This window comes from Heliangelus exortis, chromosome 21 (genome assembly GCF_036169615.1).
Source record: "Heliangelus exortis chromosome 21, bHelExo1.hap1, whole genome shotgun sequence".
In the NCBI taxonomy this organism is placed as follows: domain Eukaryota; kingdom Metazoa; phylum Chordata; class Aves; order Apodiformes; family Trochilidae; genus Heliangelus; species Heliangelus exortis.
In genome coordinates this window covers 8258645-8280111 of record NC_092442.1, presented here as the reverse complement: position 1 = coordinate 8280111, position 21467 = coordinate 8258645, and the positions used below count along the sequence as shown (strand labels likewise).

General features: G+C 42.9%; 1 protein-coding gene across 2 annotated transcripts in view; it reads right to left on the bottom strand.

Moving 5' to 3' along the window:
- Nucleotides 1-564: 564 nt before the first annotated feature.
- CLTC (clathrin heavy chain) overlaps nucleotides 565-21467 on the bottom strand; it is a 31839-nt gene continuing 10936 nt past the window's right edge. The window contains exons 3-33 of one of the 2 annotated variants that reach the window (XM_071765451.1): nucleotides 21103-21371; nucleotides 20612-20773; nucleotides 19854-19967; nucleotides 19285-19458; nucleotides 18553-18750; nucleotides 17693-17893; nucleotides 16968-17120; nucleotides 16543-16665; nucleotides 16160-16297; nucleotides 15871-16035; nucleotides 15577-15757; nucleotides 14871-15034; nucleotides 13046-13171; nucleotides 12358-12500; nucleotides 11750-11984; nucleotides 11293-11415; nucleotides 11049-11194; nucleotides 10701-10884; nucleotides 10170-10362; nucleotides 9601-9758; nucleotides 9205-9369; nucleotides 9003-9110; nucleotides 8720-8887; nucleotides 8419-8568; nucleotides 8199-8330; nucleotides 7919-8029; nucleotides 7051-7221; nucleotides 6581-6802; nucleotides 5462-5482; nucleotides 2379-2454; nucleotides 565-2068 (exon numbers count right to left, since the gene is read on the bottom strand). In XM_071765451.1, coding sequence (XP_071621552.1) covers nucleotides 1944-2068; nucleotides 2379-2454; nucleotides 5462-5482; nucleotides 6581-6802; nucleotides 7051-7221; nucleotides 7919-8029; nucleotides 8199-8330; nucleotides 8419-8568; nucleotides 8720-8887; nucleotides 9003-9110; nucleotides 9205-9369; nucleotides 9601-9758; nucleotides 10170-10362; nucleotides 10701-10884; nucleotides 11049-11194; nucleotides 11293-11415; nucleotides 11750-11984; nucleotides 12358-12500; nucleotides 13046-13171; nucleotides 14871-15034; nucleotides 15577-15757; nucleotides 15871-16035; nucleotides 16160-16297; nucleotides 16543-16665; nucleotides 16968-17120; nucleotides 17693-17893; nucleotides 18553-18750; nucleotides 19285-19458; nucleotides 19854-19967; nucleotides 20612-20773; nucleotides 21103-21371 — 4799 coding nt within the window. In that variant the 3' untranslated portion in view covers nucleotides 565-1943. The remainder of the gene's footprint in view (nucleotides 2069-2378; nucleotides 2455-5461; nucleotides 5483-6580; nucleotides 6803-7050; nucleotides 7222-7918; nucleotides 8030-8198; nucleotides 8331-8418; nucleotides 8569-8719; nucleotides 8888-9002; nucleotides 9111-9204; nucleotides 9370-9600; nucleotides 9759-10169; nucleotides 10363-10700; nucleotides 10885-11048; nucleotides 11195-11292; nucleotides 11416-11749; nucleotides 11985-12357; nucleotides 12501-13045; nucleotides 13172-14870; nucleotides 15035-15576; nucleotides 15758-15870; nucleotides 16036-16159; nucleotides 16298-16542; nucleotides 16666-16967; nucleotides 17121-17692; nucleotides 17894-18552; nucleotides 18751-19284; nucleotides 19459-19853; nucleotides 19968-20611; nucleotides 20774-21102; nucleotides 21372-21467) is intronic. The other variant, XM_071765452.1, reaches the window with a different exon arrangement.

Sequence of the window (21467 nt, the reverse complement as noted above, 5' to 3'; positions counted from 1 at the left end):
AATTCAAAAAAGATGAACAGCTGAAGCAGTTAAAAATTGCCCAGAGCTGGGTGTAGCTGTAGCCAACTTCCTGCTGGGGCAGTTTGGGTAATTGGTACAATTATTTGCCCAAGCTCAACAGGTTTTACAGCCCAGCCTGTAAAGCTGCTGCAAGAAGAGGATTTGTCTCCCTTTGACTCACAGAGGGGTTGAGATGCAAGTTGTAGTCAACACAGAGTAGAGAATTTTTACACCACACCTCTGATTTTAGGCATAACACTTCCCAAAGACTGAGCCTGTGCCCCTGAGCAAAGACCTAGAGCCTGTGGCAGGTTGAGATGCTGTCAGTCAGGTCAGGATGCTTCCCCTGCTGCTGTCACCCACCCTCACACCTGGAGCTGCTGCAGAAACCCCCAGAGCAGCTGAGGAGGTCACTGGAGAGAGCAGGACAGAGCTGGAACCAGCCCTGAGGACACCTCCTGGGGAGGAGACAGAAGCTTCTACACCTATCAGGCATCTGGCCCAGTGTTGTGACACTCCAGGGTGACAATATTCATAGAGAAACTACACTCAAATATGACAGTATTCATAGAGAAACATTTAAGTCCATTTTATTTGAAGCTAAATATATTTAAGGCAACTTACATACCTAGAACATGATCTCAATTTAACTGACACACCCTACTACAATCCTAATGTATCATCTGGTCAAAATATGCTGGAGTTGACCACAGTGCAGCCAACTCTTAAAAAAAGTGCTATTTTTTTTTTTTTTTTTTAATTCTGCCATAATCTCTCTCTAGAAAAAGCATTACCCAGCTCCTTGTATTGCCCCCTCAGTGCAAGACACCACTAATGGTCTCCACTCCTGCTCTCCCACTGGCCCCTCACACCCCTTCATGTGGCCCACACCCCCAGCACTGTAATACTTGGTTTGAGTTCAAAAGGTCCTTTTTGGAGACAGTAAAGTGAAGCTACCACTATGCAGCATGTCCACAGTCCAGTAATTTATTTTTTTTTTTTTTTTAAGTTGAGTAATTTCAAATTGCACAAACAAAACTGAACAGCAATATGCTTGAATTCTCTCTTCTGTACACTCAAAAACAGTGATCTAAAACACCACAATATCCAACATACACAAACCTCAGGGCAGGGTTAGTAAATACACAGATTGGAATCATGGTGCTCTGTTCCTGAATGGAATGTCCCACAAAAGCACAGGATACAGCACAACATAAGGTCATCTGTTACATATGGAGTGAGCAAAAAGACACTAGCAGTTTCTATATGCATAACTGGAAAAACCTGCATAGGTTAAGGGGAGAAAAAAAAAAAAAAAAGAGAGAGAAAAAAAAAAAGAAAAAAAAAAAAAGAGAAACCCAAAACTTTTACTCATTTTAAGTCAGGCAAAGGTTGTCTGTACGCATTGTAAATTCTTTTTAGAGCTATGCAATCCAACCAGGGTAGGATATGCTGATTAGTGTTGTCTCTTGTCAGCAGTCTGGTGAGGTCAAATACAAGGATCTTGGCTTTAGCTTTTCCCAAATATACAGTGAGACTTAAATGCATTTAGAATAGACAGTACATACTGTAAGCTGCTCACATACAATGAACTTAAGATTCAATATTAGAGTTTAAACACTAGAGAGTGCAAATCAGAATCTTCACAACAGACTTAATGGTAAATAAGCAGTCCTGCAAAAGCCCACTTTGAACAGAGTTGTTTAAACTATTCCCCCTTCTGTAGAGTCTAAATGACATGGAATGTGAAAAAAAAAAAAAAAAAAATTAAACAGAAGTGATTCAAATCGTTTGAGCTAGAAAAAAAAAAAAAACAAAAACAAAACAAACAGTCCTTCATGAAATAAAGGTTACAAGAACAGGAGGCTGAACTCTTGCTTTTCCCTGTTATGAGTTAAAGCGGGGAGGGACGGTGGAGTTTCAGTAAGAAAATCTGCTGCTCCTCACATGCTGTACCCAAAGCCAGGCTGGGGCTGCCCGTAGGGAGGGGCAGTGTAGCCATAGCCAAAAGGTGCTTGTGGGGGAACTGCCACGCTGGGTCCTGCTGTCAACATTAGCTGTGGCTGACCTGGAAGACAGAAGAGGTTTGATCTTTATTCCTCGGGACAGATTGTTCTGGCAGCAGAGCTCCTGCAGCCTCCCTGGAGATGTTTGTGTGCTTAGCAATAATTCCCTGAGTAGGGGTTAGGACAAATCTTCAATCCCACAGCCCACATCCAATCTTAGCAGCAGAAGCACTTGGCTTGTGCTTTACTGGTATTTTGCACCACGTTCCCCCAAGACTTGATTTCTAAGGACTTCCTTGGGAAAAACCCTGACTAGGGAAGTGTTGTTTTTAAAAGCAAAGTGTTGTGACAGTGACAACACACAAACATTACCATAAACAATGGGTTGTGTTTCTGTAGCTTGCTCCTCTTCCTTTCTCAAAGACTCCGATGCATCCAGTTTATCCACCTGGAATTGAGACCAACAATTAAAAAAACTCCTCCACAAGAGACACTCACTCATGGCAGAGAAGTGGAAAAGCCTTAGTGGTATGTTAACACCCATCAAGAAAAGGAGACCATTTACAAGTTAAGATCAATTCAAGTAGCAATGTTGGTACTGGTGCAGTCAAGATTGTCTGTTGCCTGAAAAAAAAAATCCCTAATTGAGGGATTTGTGGAGCTTCTTTGAAAGCTCACTCCAGGCTGAAGCTTTGTGTGAAAGGTCCCAACACTGGACTAGAGCTCCTTTGTCATCAGTCAGCTCATCAATCACTGCTGCTCCAACTGCTTTAAAACCCAACAGCCTCGGGGCACAGAATTAGCAGGATGTCAGTTGGAGACTTTTGGTGGAGGAGCAATTAATTGTCCAGATAATGCCCAGACCTGGAAAAATTTCCCTGAATGCAACATGGAAGGCAAAGCCATCTGGTGTTTGGATACAGCAGACTGCAATAGCATCCGACATGTCACTTGAGCCTCAAGATTTCACTTTCCAAACCCATTCACTCATGCAATTTAAGTTCAAATGCAGAGAATGCATGTGTATAAGACTTTTTCTTTTTTTTTTTCCACTCTAGAACTGTGTGGCAGTCAGCCTAAACCCACAAATACTCAACGTGCTGGAGCTGAATCCACAGAACCAAGGCCAGCCTAGCCAGCTTCACAGCAAGTGTGATTGTGCTGTTAGCCCACCCCTAAGAAAGGCAAGAGAAGAGAACTCATTCTGGAGTGAAACAGTGCTCAAAAAATAACAGATCCAAGGAAACTCAGCATTACTACAGGCTAAGGCAGGCCCTGAAACTAAAACCACAAAAATTAGGTACTGCTATTTTTACCTGGGAGATAAGATTGAGAATGAAGTCAGAGACAATCATGCCAATTACTTTTTTAAAAAAAACACCAAGACAACTCACAAACCAGATTAATCTTTTGCTTCCTTTGTGTCCTTCAAGGAGTTTGAAGACAGGCTTCCTGTACTTACACAGGGTTGGCATTATTTATTCAGCTACACCCAACACCCACCAGTTGAACAGTTTTTCAGCTTAACTGTGCTCCATCAGCAAACACTGGCAGGCAGCTCTGGTGGCTTTCCTCCATTTAGCTGAGAGTTACAACACGTCCCATAAACCTGTCCATCTGTAACTTTAGAGGCATAAATCCAGGAAGTGGCACAATTCCCAAGCTCTAGGAGTTCATTCATTCACTGGGCTTTCCCAGCAAGCTTTTTTTTTTTTTTTTTTTTTTTTTTTTTTTTTTTTTTTGTTGTTGCCTGACACCAGTATCTGGCTTGCTGCTGTCAAAGTGCACAGGAGTGTATGCCAGTGCTTCAAGACTCATTTTCCAGACACCTTGCTGAGAGCTGCACTGGTTTTAACTCAAACAGCAACACACTGAACACAGAAGCACAGAAGTTGAGAGATGCAATCCAAGGAAAAATGTGCAGTTTGCTACTAAGCAGAGGCATTTGGCTTACACACACTTGGAAAGCCTCCAGCCCAGGACATTTAGTGCATTTTTGAATCAGTTTTGATGCCTCCCCTCAGAGCTAAACAAATATTTACAGTAACAAGTGCAAGTTTGAACGAAACCAGCCTGCAGGATGGTTCTTACACCACTTGCTTGAGCATCAGCTTCAGTCCCCTACACCCTTGTAGCAAAATTGTTTTAAAGGCTTTTCCACAGGGACTGCAATAAGCTGCAGAGGAAAAGTAACATGCATTCAATGTTACCGTGTTATGTGTGCATGAAAAAGAGGCAAAAGTACTGAAGCAAGAGTGAGGTCTGAAGATGACTGCCATACAGGCTCCCCCCAAAAAAACCACACGCAGCCCCCAGCAATGCCTTGTAGCTTCAGGAACAGTGGGATGTGATTGCAATGACTGCTACACATGCGTGGTTTATGCAAACACTGCAGTTCAATTACCTTTTTTCCACACACACTCCTTTCTCTCTCTCTCACTGCCTCACTTACTAGCTGCTGAAGGACCTCACACTACACATTTTAGTCAGGTTAGCCTTGAGTTCCAGTGGTGTAATTACAGAGAGCAGTTGGGATTTAAGTCCATCTTCCAGCCCTTTGTCTGTTTGCTCACCCTTTGCTCAACCACATTTACAGAAAGCTCACACTGGGGCTGACCTCTGGCCTAAGCAGAATCAGTGGGATTTGTACCAAAGCAGATGGACAGGTACCTTAGAGACTGCCCTTGGAAAGGGCAAAATTGCACAGCAAAAGGCAAGCCTTAGGGTAGCCTCAGAAAAGCAATAAGCATTACCTTTTATTTGGTTGTTTTTTTTTAAATGAGGTAGCGAGAGAAGTTTAATGAAGCTGAAGAGCTTGCAAGGCAGTCTTTTGTGCACAACTACAAGAAATTCACTACAGGGAAGAGAACCAGACTTTGCCTATTAGCTGAAGTTTTCAGTTGCTGTGTGAACTAGAGCACCATGTGGATTAGACTAGCACCATGAGAACTGGACACCTGAGTAAGGAAGAGTCTCTTCTGAAGCAGCTAGTAGCTACTCTGCCTACTGTCAGCACACGTTAGTAATGGTCAAGAGATCAGGAACTGGATCACAGTCCTTAAACTAGCAAATGCCATCTTGATTTAGGGTTCAGAGGCAGTGGTGCAAGATAATTATTCCATGTGTTAGGAGGTTCCTCCAGTCAGATTGGCTGTCAAATAGTAGCACTTGTGTATCCTTTTGGTATCGGGTTGACTGTGATCCAACTGATCACCTCTATGCCCTTCCTGAGGATCTAGTAGCTTATTAGTAGCAAACAAATCTACTTTGGTCCTACAGCACTAGCTACTTGTAGAGTTAAACAATTTGCATATGCTTTAGTGATATTTTGTTTGGGGGAGGGGAAAAAGCAGTAGCAGCAGTGTAGTAAACATAGGAAAGTAAAAAAAACTCATGCAGAATCCTTAGACTTAGTCCTCCAGACTTAAAGATGGAAAACAAGAATCAACTTTCACCTTTTCCTTTATTGCATCAACCTGCAAAGGAATTCAGAAGGTGCAGCTTAGAAAAATCAAATTCCATATTTAGCATATAAAAGGCAGAAACAAAAGCGTCAGGGAAGAAATAATTAAGGTACAGGTGAGTAAAAACAAAGATACACCAGAAGTATCTGCTTTAGAAAGGCAGCTCTGCTTCTTGCCAGACTTCACTGCATTGGTTTCATTAACTACACTATGGCTGTAACCTAAGCCCTTAGCACCTCATGAAATTTTTATTTTGAAGAATCCTGCTCCAAAACTACTACTCTCAAGAGAGGCTCAGTACTTGCTCAGTACACCAGGCTTATCTGACAAGCAATGCTACTGCTTAGGCAGCTCCCCACCTCCCCCAGAATGAATTATTTAAGGACAGGTTGCTGCAGGACTACAGTGCAGTCCTGCCTTTAGAGGTAAGAGCCAGGCAAGTCTTCCAGACAAACAGGCAGGCTTGTCTCCACTGACTCACACACGAGTTAAACTTTTACTTCTCACAGTCTTAATCATTAGGGAATTCACTGGAAGATACCCTGAAAGCTTCAGCTGGGCAAATCTTGCTAGTGACAAGTCTGTATTTAACTCAAATCCAGTTCAAGTCTGTCAGAGCATGGCCAAATACTTTCCCCATCCTGAGTCACTTCAAACAAAAGCTGAGTCATAATTAGTGCCATTAAGTCTCAGAGCCACATTTTAGAATTAAGTGCAGAGCAGACCAAGTTAACTTAGGGTCTAGTTATAAAAAAGCTTTTTAGTATTACAGTCTAGAATTTAGTTAGAGCTTGCTTGGTCCCAGTTGGGATTCCTGACTGACACAGCATGTGAAAAGCCCAAATCCTGGAGCTACTGTGAGACACTGCCCATGGTCAGGCAAATACTACTGATGTAGGTTCTGAAATTGGCAGATAGGGTGCAGTCTGCAACTCTTTCAGTCTCTTAGAGGGCGAAGTCTCTCCCCAGATGGACTGAAAAATAAGTGTGGACATGGACAGACAGACATTTGACAAAGCCCATATCAATGTTAGTAGCAAGCAGACAGTCTCAAGGCATACACCACAGTGACTTACAAGCTCTCAGTGCTGGAGAAGCAGCTGCTCTTACCTTGGTCAAGTATTCCTTCATGACCTGAATGAAGTATGGCATGGCAAAGTCCATGATGTTGTGCCTCCATGCTGTTTCCAAGACAACATCTGGCCTTAGGAGATCATAGCAGGTGAAGAGACAAGCACCAAAGCATTCTCTCTTGTTCTCCTGCAAGAACCACTGCAACAACTCTTCTGCCAGCTCAGTATCTTTGGATTCTGAAGCATACTGCATTGCATCCTACAACAGGAGAGAGCCTGGTTAGCCTCAGGTGCCACAGTACAATACCTGGTATTTAACTGAGCAACAATTACTGACAGTAGCAGACAGGAGGCATTCTGTGGCTTCTTGCCAAGAAATCTGTCCCTTTCCTGCCACTCTGAAGCAAGATTTGCCAGATTAGCAACACACACCACCTGGCAGCATCTAAAGAGATGTGACTGGAAGTCACAAACAAGCTCCAAAGCAGACCTGTGCAGAGGTCTTACCTTGTACAGTCTGTCTTTCTTACAGAGTTCTACACTCTGTTTCCAGCGATTGTTTCCTTTGAAGAGATAAGCAGCAATTCTCCTGAACTCTATTAGCTCGTGTTTCTCCAAACGTTGGGCAAGAGAAATGTTGTCAAAGTTGTCATAAGCATCTATAGAAGTCCTAAGAGCCTGAGTTAAGTAGGAAAAAAAAGTTATTCACACCTCAGGTGATCAGCTATATCCACAAAGATGAAAACATTTTCCAGAGGTCTTAGTTCCGTATTCCTGCTTCTAAGAGGATAAAGTATTCTAGCCAGACCTGCAGGGAGATCTGCTCTTAAGTTGGTTTTTTGGGTTTTTTTTGAGAAGCTGGTGTTTGACACATGTAGTTTAGGGTATTCCAGTCAGTATTTTTCAGTAGTGACTGCAAACAGCAGAACAGCTGAACCATCATAACTTCCCTTTCTGCAAGTTCTTTCCTCAGCACCCACTGCTGGTCTTTAAAAGCTGATCTGTCACACTGATAACAAAATAATCAGTCTATTCCCAGCAGGAATGACCCCAAAAGCTCCCATAAAACCACTACCAGTTCTCCACTTAATCCCTGGCTAGTCACCACTAGTTCAGTTTGAAGTGGCAAGGAACATACACTTAAGGAACACAAATTAACAGCAAGCTGGTAAAACCTACTGAAAGTGAGAATGAAACCTGTTTCTGGGCCTTAACACACACCCAGAAAATTAGGCTAATATTGACACAGAAGCCAGAACTGAACTATAATAATTTATAACTTTGAAATGCAAGAGTAGCTGCTTCTGTTATGAGACAGATACAACAGGCAAGTCAATACCCATTCCAGATACTGCCAGTTTTAGAGAGGACTTACCTGGTAGTCTTCTTCAATAATGAAGAGGTTGTTCAGGGACTCATTCACTGATTTGTTGTTGTGGTTTTGAACAGAGCGCAGGTAAGGCTTAACCAGTGGTAGTTGTTTGACCTTCAAGGAACCAGGTAGGTAAATTTAAGTCAAGGTAACTTTTTGTAGAGGTCTCCTACACCTTTCTCTGTGAGGCAGTGCCGTAGCCAAGCGTTTTAAAATTCTACTACAGCTAAATGCTTTTTCCAGCTGCAACTTTTTTCTTTGAGAAGGAGAGTTGGGAATTTACCTTTGTGAAGAAGGTGACAGCACGAGTGTGGTCAAGCCGAGGGGACAACACCATGAGCAGATCATTGAGCAACAGAGGTTTGAATTCCAAGTAGAACTGAACTGCCTTGTAATACAGCTCCACATTGGCCACCTAGAGGTTGATAAGGATGCACATTCAGAGCAGTTCTCTTCCTTGCACACAGCAAGAAATCTGCTTCCTTTCACTAGGAAAGTCATACCTTAGTGATGATATCTTTGAACTGGCCTTCCTTCCAAGCATCTGTTGGGTGGTTCATCATTGTGATTATGGCATTATCATATTCTTCATACTTATCATACAAGAACACCAGTTCAGCCCAGAGATGAGCTTGTTCTGCAGCTCTCAGAACCTAAGCAAAAGACATTAGAAATCCCCTCAGTGCTATCAGTGCTCAGGCTTTAGGGCTATTAATAGCCTCAAGAGCTGCTACTGCAAAAGCTGGGGTACAGGCAATCCTGACAGACACCTTTGAAGTTAAATTTAAGGCCTAAGACATTCACCTTGGGAATGTTGACTCTGGACCAGAAAAGCTCCAAGTGCTCCCTCATCTTCTGTGGCTTGAATTTGGAGTAGAGAATTGCTAGCTCTGTAAACATTCCCATGTGTGCTCTCTCAAGTCCAAGTGCTGCTTCCAGCATAGTTATCAGCTCCTCAAAGTAGCCACGATCCTGAGAGAGAAGGGCAGGGAAGAGATGTTTCACATTGGGAACCAAACTGACTGCAAATTTCCACCTTCAAAGTGGTCATGAAATAATTGAGACAAACAGGAGTCATCTTAGTTACCTGGTAATAGTTAATTAGCTCTTCCAACTCATCTGCATGCACCACAATATGGAGCCCACACATCTGGGCCAGGCGGAATTCTTTTCCGTCGACGCAGGCGAAGCAGACCTGGAATTGACAATTTCCATTATTGCTTAGGAGCAAAGTTTCTGAAGGAGAAACAGCTTTGAAATCCCTGAGCTTACTCCAGCAGCAAGTTTACCTCTTTCCACGTGCGAGTGCTGTTGGCTTTCCGAGCACCATCCACAGCTGCCTGGTATTCACCAAGGTGAACCAAGGTGGAGGCTAAACGGCCGAAGTTGGAGACGTTGTTGTAGAGCAGCTTAGCTGCTTCATACATCTTCTCATCATAGCAACGATCCCCAACCTACAGCAGGGCACAACCAGGTTATTCTTGCAGCCCCTCAGTCAAGGGCTCACACAGAATGTGTAGCACTCGTGCCATTATCAAAATGGAAATGACTCTTACGGATTCTGACTCTTTTAAAGTCAGTATCTTTCTGCACAGCCAATGAGACAGAAGTTCCAATGTCCCTCTGGGCTGTGAGACCCAAGAAGTCTGCTGCTGTGACAGAGCAAAACTGAAATTCAGCCTTACTTGCTGGATATGTGCATTGTTGGGTCCATTGATAAACTCCTCCAGCTCTGCCAGACGGTTTGTTTTAGCAAGAGCAAAGATTAATTCAGTTTCCACATAGGATTCCCGGGCCTTCTTGCGTGCCATCTGGAGGTACTTCACCAGTTCTTCCCAGTTTCCTATAAAACAGGAGTTCAGAATACCACTGAGAACACTTGTGCTTAAGCCATACTACCAGCTTGATCTTGTCTGACCTAAGTATTTTTACAGCTCCTCCTCAAGACTCAAGACAAGCCCTCATCTGCACATATTATACGAGAGTCCCATTACTAAAATTTTAGTATTTAACTTCATGCAGAAACCTCCTCAGTAGCAACTGCTCTGGCAGAAGTCTCCAGCTAGCTAAAGAAGCTATAAGACCATTGATTATCCAAGTGGAATACACTCCTTTCCCATGCTGGCTTAGGACAGTCTCTGAGGGACCAGATTCTTCTACCTGCATCAAGATACAGGTTTGGCAGAACTCCAGTTTTGCCCAAGAGACCACACAAAAGAGCTGAATATAAAAGATTTAAATAAAACAATCATACCACTGGCATTGGCAGCTTGAACAACTTCCATGTATGAAGAAGGATCATCTGCTTTAATGTAAGAGTCGATTGCTTCCTTTACCATCCCTTTCTGGAGCTGTGCTTTAGCCAGCTGACTCCACACTGCAGGCTCATTGCAACGTTCAGCAAACTCATATGCACGATCCAGGTTTCCAATGTGCTCTATCAATACCTAAAAAAAGGGTTACCATGATCAGCCACTTTCTCAAAAGATCAGGTTTACAAGACACTGAGTTGTGTTTCACGTCAGTTCTCCACAGCTGCTTTTAAAACTGCCCTACACAGCCCATGTGTAGTGGGTCACTCCCATGTGGAGTGACTTTGTGCTGATGAAGTTTCTCTTATTAGAGAACACAAAATGTTTGCTCTGCTTCCTAAGACACTGAGCACCTTTGGTCACCTTGCTAATTGGTGTTAAGTACTGAAGCCAACAGTTAACAGCAAAGCCCTGTGTGTGAGGAGGCACAGACATCACGAGGAGTTTATTACAGACTGAGAGTTTCCAGATACCTGTACAGCTGATGTGTTGACATCAAACTTCCTGAAGATAGCAAATGCCTCCTCAAAGAGCTCATTGCTGATAGCTATGTTGGCTATGTCTGGAGCATCATAGTTATCCAGGCGATTGATGTACTCCATGACACGGGTCCGATCAGCCTTGATAGCTGTGAGAATGAGCAGGTTCTGCAGGTTCCTGAAGAGAGAGAGAAAAAATACTTAAAAAGAATCAGTAAATAACTACAGAACGATCAAGAAATTCACCTTCCCCTCCTGAGAGGGCATTAATTTATTTGCTGTTCCACATTACAACAATTTAACACCCGCTTCAGGTATAATTTTTAAGCTGTGACTACACACCTGTGCTCACTGAACACAGAGTTATCAAGAACTATTTTCTCCAGCAGTTCAATAAGCTCGTTAGGCAGGTCTGCAGTCATGAAGGCTTTCACAGTAACAGAGACTTCTTCAGGGTCCTGTGTCTCCGACAGTGCAGTCTGTACAACCTGCAGGCAGAGTCAAGCCATTGACACACCAGTTAAGTCAGGCCTCAGGCAGCCAAGTTAGGACAGCAAAGAGTTTGTTCATGTCTTGTCAGCCATACCTGGTCAATGAGTGGTCTCCTGTAAGGGTTGCTCTCCAGCAGCACACTGGCCCACAGCTCGGGGTCTTTGCGACGAACCAAGTAGCGGGAAAGGCTTTTGAAGAGGGAGTTCTCATTGCACACCTAGAGAGAGGCAAAGGTTCCTCAGCAGAGCAAGTGTGGAGCTGGGGAGCCTGCACTGCATAAGCTAATTGTGGTGCAACATCAAGCAAAATGTTGCTAGACATCTCAGGATATTTCCATTAGCCTCCCACTCTAAGATGCCCAAGGGAGTCTCCCATTTCCCAAGAATTTGCAGAAGGAAATCAAACAGCAGCTACCTCTGTTACAAGTGAGCAGTTCCTAGCTTAAACACTTTTTAGGAAAGAAATGTTTTTAACAGTCAGTCCTAAACCTGAACACCTATGATGCTCAGGTTAGAACTTCACCCAGGAGTCAGGTGCCTTGGCATACATACATTGATAAGCTCCAGGTCACACTGCCCACGTTCATAAGCCACACAGGCCAGGTGAGGGTCTCTCTTCTCACAGTACTTGCCAACAACACGACTGTCATAGTAAGGGTTCTCACGCAGGAATCTCTCTGGGTTGTTGTTGCTGTCAATGTAGATCTTGGCCAGTGCATTGTGAGTTGCAGGCTCCTCACAACCCTCGTGAATTCTTGCTTCCAGCCAAGGCAGAAGCAGTTTCAGCCTAGAAAGAAGCAGTTTTCACATTACAGAGGTTGAGTGAATAAGTGAGTATCCACTTGCAAAGTTTCTTCACTACACAAGTCAGCTTCAGAGCAGGAACTAACCCAGAGTTCCAGCAGTCCATTTTAACCTGGGTTCCAGGCTGTTATTATCATGCTGTAATTTTCTGACACTGTGAAGAACAGCACATGCCAAAGACCCTCATTATCTGGAGGCTGCCTCAGGGAGGTCCCCACATCAGCTAAGAAGTAAGGGAGATTTTTGCTGTTTGCTCACCCAATGGCAGCTTCTTGTTATGTAATGAGGACATGATGGATGAGCACTGCAACCATCACCAGCCTGGCAGTGACAAGAGACTTGTAGAAGTTTAATACCTGTTTCTTTTCTCAACCTCTGCAACAAGCTCATCAGTTGAAAATTGACCTCTCACTACAAGGATAAGGTTCTTTATCACATCTTCAGAGCAATCCACATCAAGCAGTCCCCCAATAACCACAGGCAGACGGCTGGGATTCACCTAAACAGGATCATTTAAAGAAGTCAGTGTGTCTTCATGCAGTATAGGCAAGCCAGCAGTTACTTCTAGAAGTACACAATAGCTACTTGTCAATATCAGCTTCAGCTTCCTGGGATTTTAGACAAGCTTGACAGTCAGTTCTTCAGCCAGAAGGGGCTCACACCACACACTTCAGTGACTAAGGCCCAGACCATATCAAGGAAGAGCTTCTGAGGAAGCCAACTTGTATTGGTCTAAAGTATAAAGGAGAACTTCCCCTCTTTAGAATGCTGGGAGATAAAATTATCCTAATAAATCCAGTTATTCCACCAAGTCTTCCTCTTTCATGCTGCACATTACTGGGGGCTACTGCTCAGCCTGAGTAAGAATAAATAAGATCTGAATGACACAGGGACTAACTTCATAAGGGCACAGGGTAAGTACTTCAGTGTCAGCCTCAAGTATGAGGCTCTTTGCAGAACCCTTGCAAACATCATGCCTGCAGCTACATGTAATACTAGAGAGACTGATTGGTTTGACTCTTTAAAGCCCAAACTGTAACTTACCTTCTGTACATAAATCTCAATGTATTTTTGGAGGTTATTTCTATACAAGTAGAGCACCAAATCGTGGACAAAGTCAAAGCGATCACACACAATGATGAGTGGTAACTGGTCAGTGAGTTTGGCTTCCTAGAAAGAGGAGAGCTTCAGTAATTCAGTTTTGTTTTCAAGCTTAAGCAGACAAATACTTAAAACTGTTAAAGCAGCTGAATTTGGGAAGCCAAAATTCAGTCAACCAAATAATGACAGCTTATTGTTCAACTAATTGTTTGCAATATGGAGCTTGTAGGTGTCCTCACACCCACTTCAGGGCCTACAGCAAGAAGCTTTCTCAGGAAAGAAGCTCTCTTTTTTTTAACCCTGTCCCTTTGCATGGCAGAGTCTACCAAGTTTTACAACACAGTACAACTATTACAAGCCTAAGCTATAAACAGCTTTTTTTTTTAAATTGCCACTGGTGTTTGGTGTGCAGGATTAGCACTCTGGGATTTTAAAAGGAATTTCACCAAGACCAGATTAAGCTGTGGATAATAATGTTAAACTTCTACACAGAAATTACTTTGAGTGCCATGTGTCTTGCAATACCTTCTAACCATGGATTTAGACAACAAGAAGAATCAAGCTAGTAGCAGTACTACTTAAATTGCTAATCAGATTAATTATCTAAAAAGCATTCCAACTTTCAGCATAAAATTACAATGGTTACAGTACAGAAGCTTAGTCAATGTGGCAGACAGTATTCTGGATGCATACTTCAGGTCACATATTCAAACATGCACATCCCAGAATATAATCCTACATATAAATTACACTAAAAGGACTTTACACAACGAGGCCTGTACTGGGAGATTTACCTGGTACATGTCCTGCACATTCCAGACATGGAACAGCACAAAAAACAATAGCTTTCATCAGGAATTTGACAGCTTGATAACTTAGCTTAGGTGGCTTGATGAATTTACATACCTTACACCTCAGTGACACCAGGTTATTTTTAGAGAATTCCCATTTGAAGAGTTTTGCCATCTTCAGGTATGATCAGCAAAAATCTAAGACTATGCTACATAACCAACAAACATGAAGGCAGGAAATGTCCCCAGAGAAAGTTTTCCCCTCCCACAGTGTTTCTCAGGTATTTCTAGTGGGGTTACATTGCTCAGGAAGCTCAGCAGGCTACAGAATCAGAGCCTGGAGCACACCATCTTCTTCCTCACTTGGGGAATGTTCCAGCAATGCTCTGAACCCCAGCTGTAGGTCAGTCTGCACATCCTTACACTGCCTGGCACACCCTAGCAGAGCTAAACTGCAGTTTCCCTGGCTGAAGTCTAAGTGTGTAGGAGTGAGATGAGTGGGATAAATCAGCCTTGACCTCAGAAAGCATTTATGGAATTAACTGACACTATTCACTCCTTGTTTCTGTATTACAGTGTAAATAATCATTAAGTTATGAACTCAGTTGGCATTAGGGCTGTTCCCAAACTTCCAGCTACCCATTTCCTACTTCACAGCAGACATCTGTAACAAATTCTAGATAAGCTGGTGGTATTATTACAGTTTAAGAGTTCAAGCCAGGTTAACCTTAGTAAGAGCAGTGAGGAACTGATCCAACAGACTCCATTTTTTAGATATTGTTCCAGGCTCAGGCTCTATTAGGAGGTTCTGCCAACTGCTGGAGAGCTCTGGTTTAAGAAGACAGACAGATCCTTAAGTGCAAAGGTTAAGACTCAACTGTATTTTCACAGAGATGCCTTATTTCACCAGTAACACACACCATGTTTTATCAGAACCCCAAAAAGGCCAGGACAGTCCTGTGCTACCCAAACATTACCTTGAGGAAGTTTTTAACACGTTCTGGATCATAGCAGTTACTTTCCCTGCAGATTCTTTCCACTTCTTTAATTTGTCCTGTCTTGCATGCAGCTTGAATATACTTGAAATGCACATCTGGATCCTGGCTGAAGTTTACAATAGAGCCCAGGAAATAAAACAAACCTCGAGGGAAAGAAGTCAACATGTTATTCTGCTAAAGCACCTGAGTTGGATGAGTAACAACTTTTAAAGCAAGCTGTGCTGAGCCTGATGTCATTCCCCATGCATTGTACAGACTTGTGTTAGATGCAGCTTTAATAAACACTGAGGTGTCATTGTGAATGACTGCAGTTCAGCTTTGTTAAAACATCCAGCACGTGCCTTCCATACAGCCCCTAGACAGGAGCAAGGAAAAGTTTAGAAAATCAAAAATAGTTGTGCCCAAAAGCTACCATCAAAACTTTCACTAAAGTTTCATGCTAAAGTTTCACACTTTAGTTTCACTAAAGCACACACTAAAACACTAAATGAAGCAAAAGCTGCTTGCCTCAATCTGCAGCTCATGTTCACTTAAAGCTGATGCCACAATACTTGACTACTTTAGACAAGTGACTAACAAGTCACAAAGAAAGATGCATTTTCAGGAAAAAAAGGAGTTTTTCATATACAATGCATGGTGAGGTGAGCACTACCTCCTTTTGCTAGAAGCAAGAGCCTGAATTTACCTTCAAAGCTCTTGAAAGACTCAAATAGCTCAATGAGTGACTGTGTTGACAGCTGCTCGTGGTATTTTGAAGCCACCTGGACACAGATCTGCAGGTTCTGACGAATGTTGGCAGACAGCATGGCACGCAGGCACTCCAGAGAGTCTTCTACTGATAGGGAACCAAAATAATTCACCAACCACTGCAAGAGACACAAAAAACGTTTTAGACCCAAGCAGAACACTCTGAAGCCACATCTTGAAAGCAATTACTAATTGCCTGGCTTTTGTTAATTCCAGATATTGGATCTCCTACCTCAGGATTGAGCAGATGAGTGTGAACTACAGCACGTTTGATGTCATACAAGTCTGTGAAGTGTTCCAGTGCTCTCTGCAGCAAGCCAGCTTTTTCACACAGCTGAGCTATGTGAGCCCGGTCGTAATGAGTAAACATTTGGTTTCCCAGGATAGCATCTGCAACCTGGAAGGAATATTGAAAACTTATTTAGTTCCTGAACACTCTCACTAGTATTTGAGGTGGAGCACAGCACAGTGGGCAGCCTAGCTACAGAGAAACCTGATGTGATGTAGGTCTGGAAGCATACCTGAGGGGCATGCATGAGGTTCATCTCAAGTAAACGTGTTTGCAGGGGACCTTCTGAGGGACGATTATTCTTCAGTGCATCCAGCAAGAAGGCTGTGCATTGCTGAATTAAATTGTATTCCATAAAGACATCCACAATCTGAAGAAAAAAACAAAAATAAAATTAGGCTTCTGTTTAGAAAGGGGAGGAATAATTAAACGAAGTAACACCAAAAACAGCTTCCAAAAATCTGCTCATTCTGGCACTGCAGTCAGCTGTCATTTGGTATTCTTAAAAGGTAAATTCAAATTTGTAGTTCTGTCTTTCCCTCATGGAAAAAGTATGGTTACTCTTACCACCACAAGGTCTTGAAGTTAACATTTCATAGCAATAAAGTTATTTACTTGTGTTATGTCTGCAAGAGGCTCTTCATCTTGAACAAGCATCTGTGCAAACTGCTGTCCTTGATCCGGGCTGATTCTCATTACATTCCTCAGCAGAAAAATCCAGTCTGGAGTATATCCAACCTGAGATGATGATGGAAAACAATTACTCAGCAAGAACACACACCTTGTTCAATCCAGAGCTCAGTAAAAACAACTCTCAGTAGCTCACACAACCCAGTCAGGATTTCCCTCCCCATTTGGAAGAGGCTACACAAAGTATGAAAGGACTGGAAAAGTCTGGCAGTATTCATAACAAAACCTCAGGCCAAAGCAGATGCTGCAGAGGTTCTTGGGATTCCCTCACAATTACTTTTAGATACTCTGGAGCACACACTAGTTATGCTTAAATACAGGATAGATATGGCAATATAATTTGCTCTCACCTTCTTAGCATACAAAACAATCTTCTGGACTTGTCCTGTTTCAGCAAAGCACTGGATGACTTTGTTTGGAACGTTGGCTCGCAGGTAGACACTGAGTGCTAGTGTAGGGTCTACAGATTTCACAAGGTCTCCCAGCTCCTCTGAGCACTCCAGCTGTTTAAAGACAAATTCAGTCACATCCCACCCTGACAGGGCCATGCTGAAATTCACTGCCATCTACTTCCTCATTTTATTTCCTTTTGGACTTCTCAAAGATTATTTAGGGTCCAGTACGAGAGCCTGAACTAACTCTCTGCAGTGATCTAGAGGGCTCTGTCCTTTATGCTGTTCTACAGGAATCAGAAATTAATTTGTAGAGCTAAAAATAATCAGTGTATCAGCACGTTTCTTCAGCTAATTATAACAACATAACCACAGCTCAAAGGACATCAAGTCAGTATCCAAGGAAGCCCGAAGTGGCTTGGGAAATAACAGCAGCTCAGAAGTACCAAGCTCACCCTGCTGTAATTTTAAGTATAATAAGGGAAAGCTCTCAGAGTATCTGATTAATCCTCTTGCAGTAAAATGGGTCATAGTTACAGGTAAACACCAACTGCTCAACTGGTAATCTCACTAGCACTCTGATGAGTTGCTCATTGAGTTTCATGGGTGGTTCTGAGCCTGTCAAGCTGTTATGTCCCTTCTCATTCAGGGCTCAAAAAAGCATCTCCCCCAAACTTATTTACCTTATCTTCTTTTAACCATTTCTCCAAGAGCTGTTTGCGTCCCTGCTGCAGCACTGGTCGGCACAGCTCCAGTGACTCATATTTATTCAGCTGCCCTTGGTCAAGCAGAATTCCAAAATATTGGAGCAGAGGGGAAGTTTGTCCAGGCTGAGCAGGAACGCTCTGGAACCGGCGTATGGTGTCTGGAGTACGCAGGATTCCCTGCCAGGAACAGAAATACACTTTTAGGTTTTCTCTGCTGCTGTTGTGGCTTGGCAAGTTTTTCCAGCAAGCTGAAGATAGGAATGCTTGCTGAAGCAACATCATGATCTGGCAGCCCAGGAGTCAGCAGCAGGGTGACTGAACATCAGCTCAGACACTGCCTTGGAGGTGTTTTGACAGGATGTGCAACAGCAGCCTCTGAGACTGGTTTCAGTAGCAATGCAGACTTGGTTCAGAGCACTGTCCTACAGAATTAAGACACCCTTGTCCTTACAAGCAAGTTCCTGTCATCTTAACTTACTATGATCTTTGCTCTTAGTCTCTTCTTTGAACTGTTTCCAGGTAGAGCCTCAGCTAGAGGTTGTCTTTACAAAGAAACTTTTTAATCACTGAAGGAGATTAATACCAGAAGCATTAAGCTTCATAGCAATTACTTCATCATATTCCTCTCCCCTCTGGGGGTTTTATTCAAACTTTTAATATACTGAAGTGTAGAATCAGTACTCCCAGCACACTGCACACAGGTTCTTCACAAGTATGTTAAACATCACACTAGGAGAGGAGCACTAACAGGATTCTGGTCTTACTACTTAAGAAATTAGTGAGGTCTCCTTAAGCTTAGAGCCAGTAGAGTTCAGTACTGAGTATCAGTCTATTACCTTTGGGGCATTAGCTGCCACTTTTGCTGCCTCTGAATAGTTCCCTTGTGCAAAGAGTGCATTGAATTTTCTGGCAAAGAGTTCCTCAGCACCTGCCAGGTTGTTACGCACAGCCATTCGTAAAGCCAGGTCAGGATTCTGCAGCACGTTGGTGATGTAGGGAATAATATTCTCTTCTTCCACACACACTGAGAGCACCTGAATAAATCACCAAGGAAAACTTCCAGTTAGGCCAAATACAAAAAAATGAGACAACAGCTAAGCAAGCTTCTAAAAGGAAAGCTAGGGAGTACATGGAAAGGTTTTTAAAGAATTTTATTTAAGAAACAGAGCTCCAATTAAAAGGAACTTCTAACACCCAATGACTGCATCAAGGCAGATGATCAGCAGCCAGTTTAGACCAAGGTATTTACACAAGTTAGGAAAAGTGCTGTCATTCTGTAACCTGTACTCAGTCTTAAGTAACCAATCCTAGAGAATAAACCAGGGACAAGTCTTCTGCTCTGCATTACCCGTGCTCATCAAGGAACCACTGAAACCAGCTCAGCCCAGTGGCACAGCCCTACAGTGTCACTAGATTGGTTCCACTAGACAATAATAACATATTCCTCACTCTATTGTTCTGTCTTGTTATTTCTGGAAGCTTCTAAACATTGATATGAACACTACAGAGGATGGTCAAGGGCCAGTGGGATGAGCTAAAGAAGTGATTCCCAAGCCAAGCTTCCTTACTTGTCCCTTTCTGTTTACTCCAATAATTCCAGCTGTTGCTTCATGCTGTGCAGTAACAAATATTGTCTCCCCACTGATCCTGTTCATGTAGATACAAGTGCCAGTTTCCAGGTCATACAGGTGGATATAGCCATATTTTGTTATGAGGAACACCACATCATGCTTGTCACTGATCTGCAAAACAGGAATGGATTCATCAAATCTGGCACTGGATAAATGAGTAAGTGCTTCCCAGAATCACCAGATAGCTGTGTCACTTCAGGACAGCTACAACTGTTATGTTTTTACTTAATACATCAGTACCAACACAGCAGAAGGGTGTTTCAAGAGCTTGACAGTTAAATATACATCTATATTTTTTCCATAAATAAGAACAAGCTGCCATTAAATGATGCTTCAGTCTCCACTTTTACTTTAAAGCTACTGAAAAAGGAGCAGAAACCACCCCAGTTCAGTGCCAAGCTTTGGGTCAACATATTGACCACCTGGCTTCCAGTGCTCTGTTAGTGTCACGTCCACCAAAAGCAGCAACAGAATTGTTCCTGTGCTCTTGTTTGGGGCTGGCATACCTGCATGGCAACAGGAAAGTCATTTTGTGCTTCAGGAGGGAAGAAAACATCCACTGCTTTCTTTGGAAAGGGCTGATTCCCAGTAGGTGGTGTGCCAACTTCAATGATATGCAACTGTGCAATAGATAAGTCTGTTAGTTCTTGTATTTAATTTATGTAACAATAGATTTAACAATGAAGATATGGCCATTGTTTTGCTGCTGAGCCTTAATCCCAAGCTTACACAAAGATAAGACAAGTCAGTGTTCCTAAATATTTTCACTGGCTAAAGGAACAGCATGCTGTATTCCTCTACCCTAAATGAGGGAAAAACTTAAGCACAATCTTTAGTTATCCCCAGTTGCTTGGAAGTTTAAGTCTAAGACCACTACTTAGCCTTGTAACACTAGTGTTTAATTTTTTTCATCCAATAATTTGGAGATAAATTAATCCTGATACTGGAGATCAGCATCAAAGAAAGATTACAAGAGCTTTTCCCTTAAGCTTGGTTTCTGAGGCTGAGAGTCACGTGTTTCAAGCTGCTAATTACACTGATCATCTCAGGCCACCTCACTTCATGACATGAAACAGGCAGTCCCTGCTGTGAAGCTCTTTGTGCAGCAGCTTTCATATAGATCAGTTATTTAGCATCCAGACTGACAGAGTCCTTGTCTTTTTCTCCTAAAGGCAACTTTCTGCACTGAATCACCAGTTTTCCCAGCAGCAGATAACCAGGGTGAGTCATTAAAGGTTACCATGGATGTAGAACCAACTCTTACCTTACCCCCAGCTTGCCCTCTTACTGCAAAACAGAAGAGAGTGGATTCTTCAGCATTTCCTTCCATCTTGAACTGTGCAAAGCTAGCTGCATGTCCCTCGATTGGTTGGGACACTTTCCTGTCTACAGAATAAAGCTGCATTGCTCCCACAACACGATTTTGCTAGGACCAGACACAAAAAGAGAGTCAGGAATAAGAGGCACTTGGCCAGGATTTTCATTTAAATTAGCACTGGGTGAATACATTGCTATATCAAGCTGAAGGACCATGCCATGCTTGTTTTACAAAGGTGTGAGTTAGGACTCTTAGCATTGCACCAGCATTTATTCCACTGCCACAGGTTTTTCAGTTTCATTTTAAGTTTGTTATTTGACGATCGAGATCAGCATTCCCATTCCCAACCATTTTTAAGGCAAGAAAATGACACTTAACAGCCCTGCTGCTGAGAGAAGGAGGAAAGGACCTCTGGATCTCTCCTGGCAGTGCAGTACCTGTGCAGAAATCCCTGTCAGCAGCAGCCACTTCTGCTTCGCATCCGTCCGGTAGTTGATGATCTGGCAGCCGGCGAGGCTGGAGTGGCGATCAAACATTTTCACAGGCTGGGACTCCCCTTCCATGCTCCAATGATAAACTGCATTATCCGTGACCAGGGCAACAGTATTCAGAGAGATCCACTTCCAGAAAGTGACATCGTCTGTCATGGTGTGAGCCTTCATTTTACTCTTCATTTCAATGTTAAATATTTGAAGCGTTTTCCCAGCTGGAACACACAACGTCGTTAGCCAGGCTGCAGCTCCTCCAAGCACTGCTTCAAGAGCTCCAATCTGATATTAAACCCTCACAACTTTATTTTAAT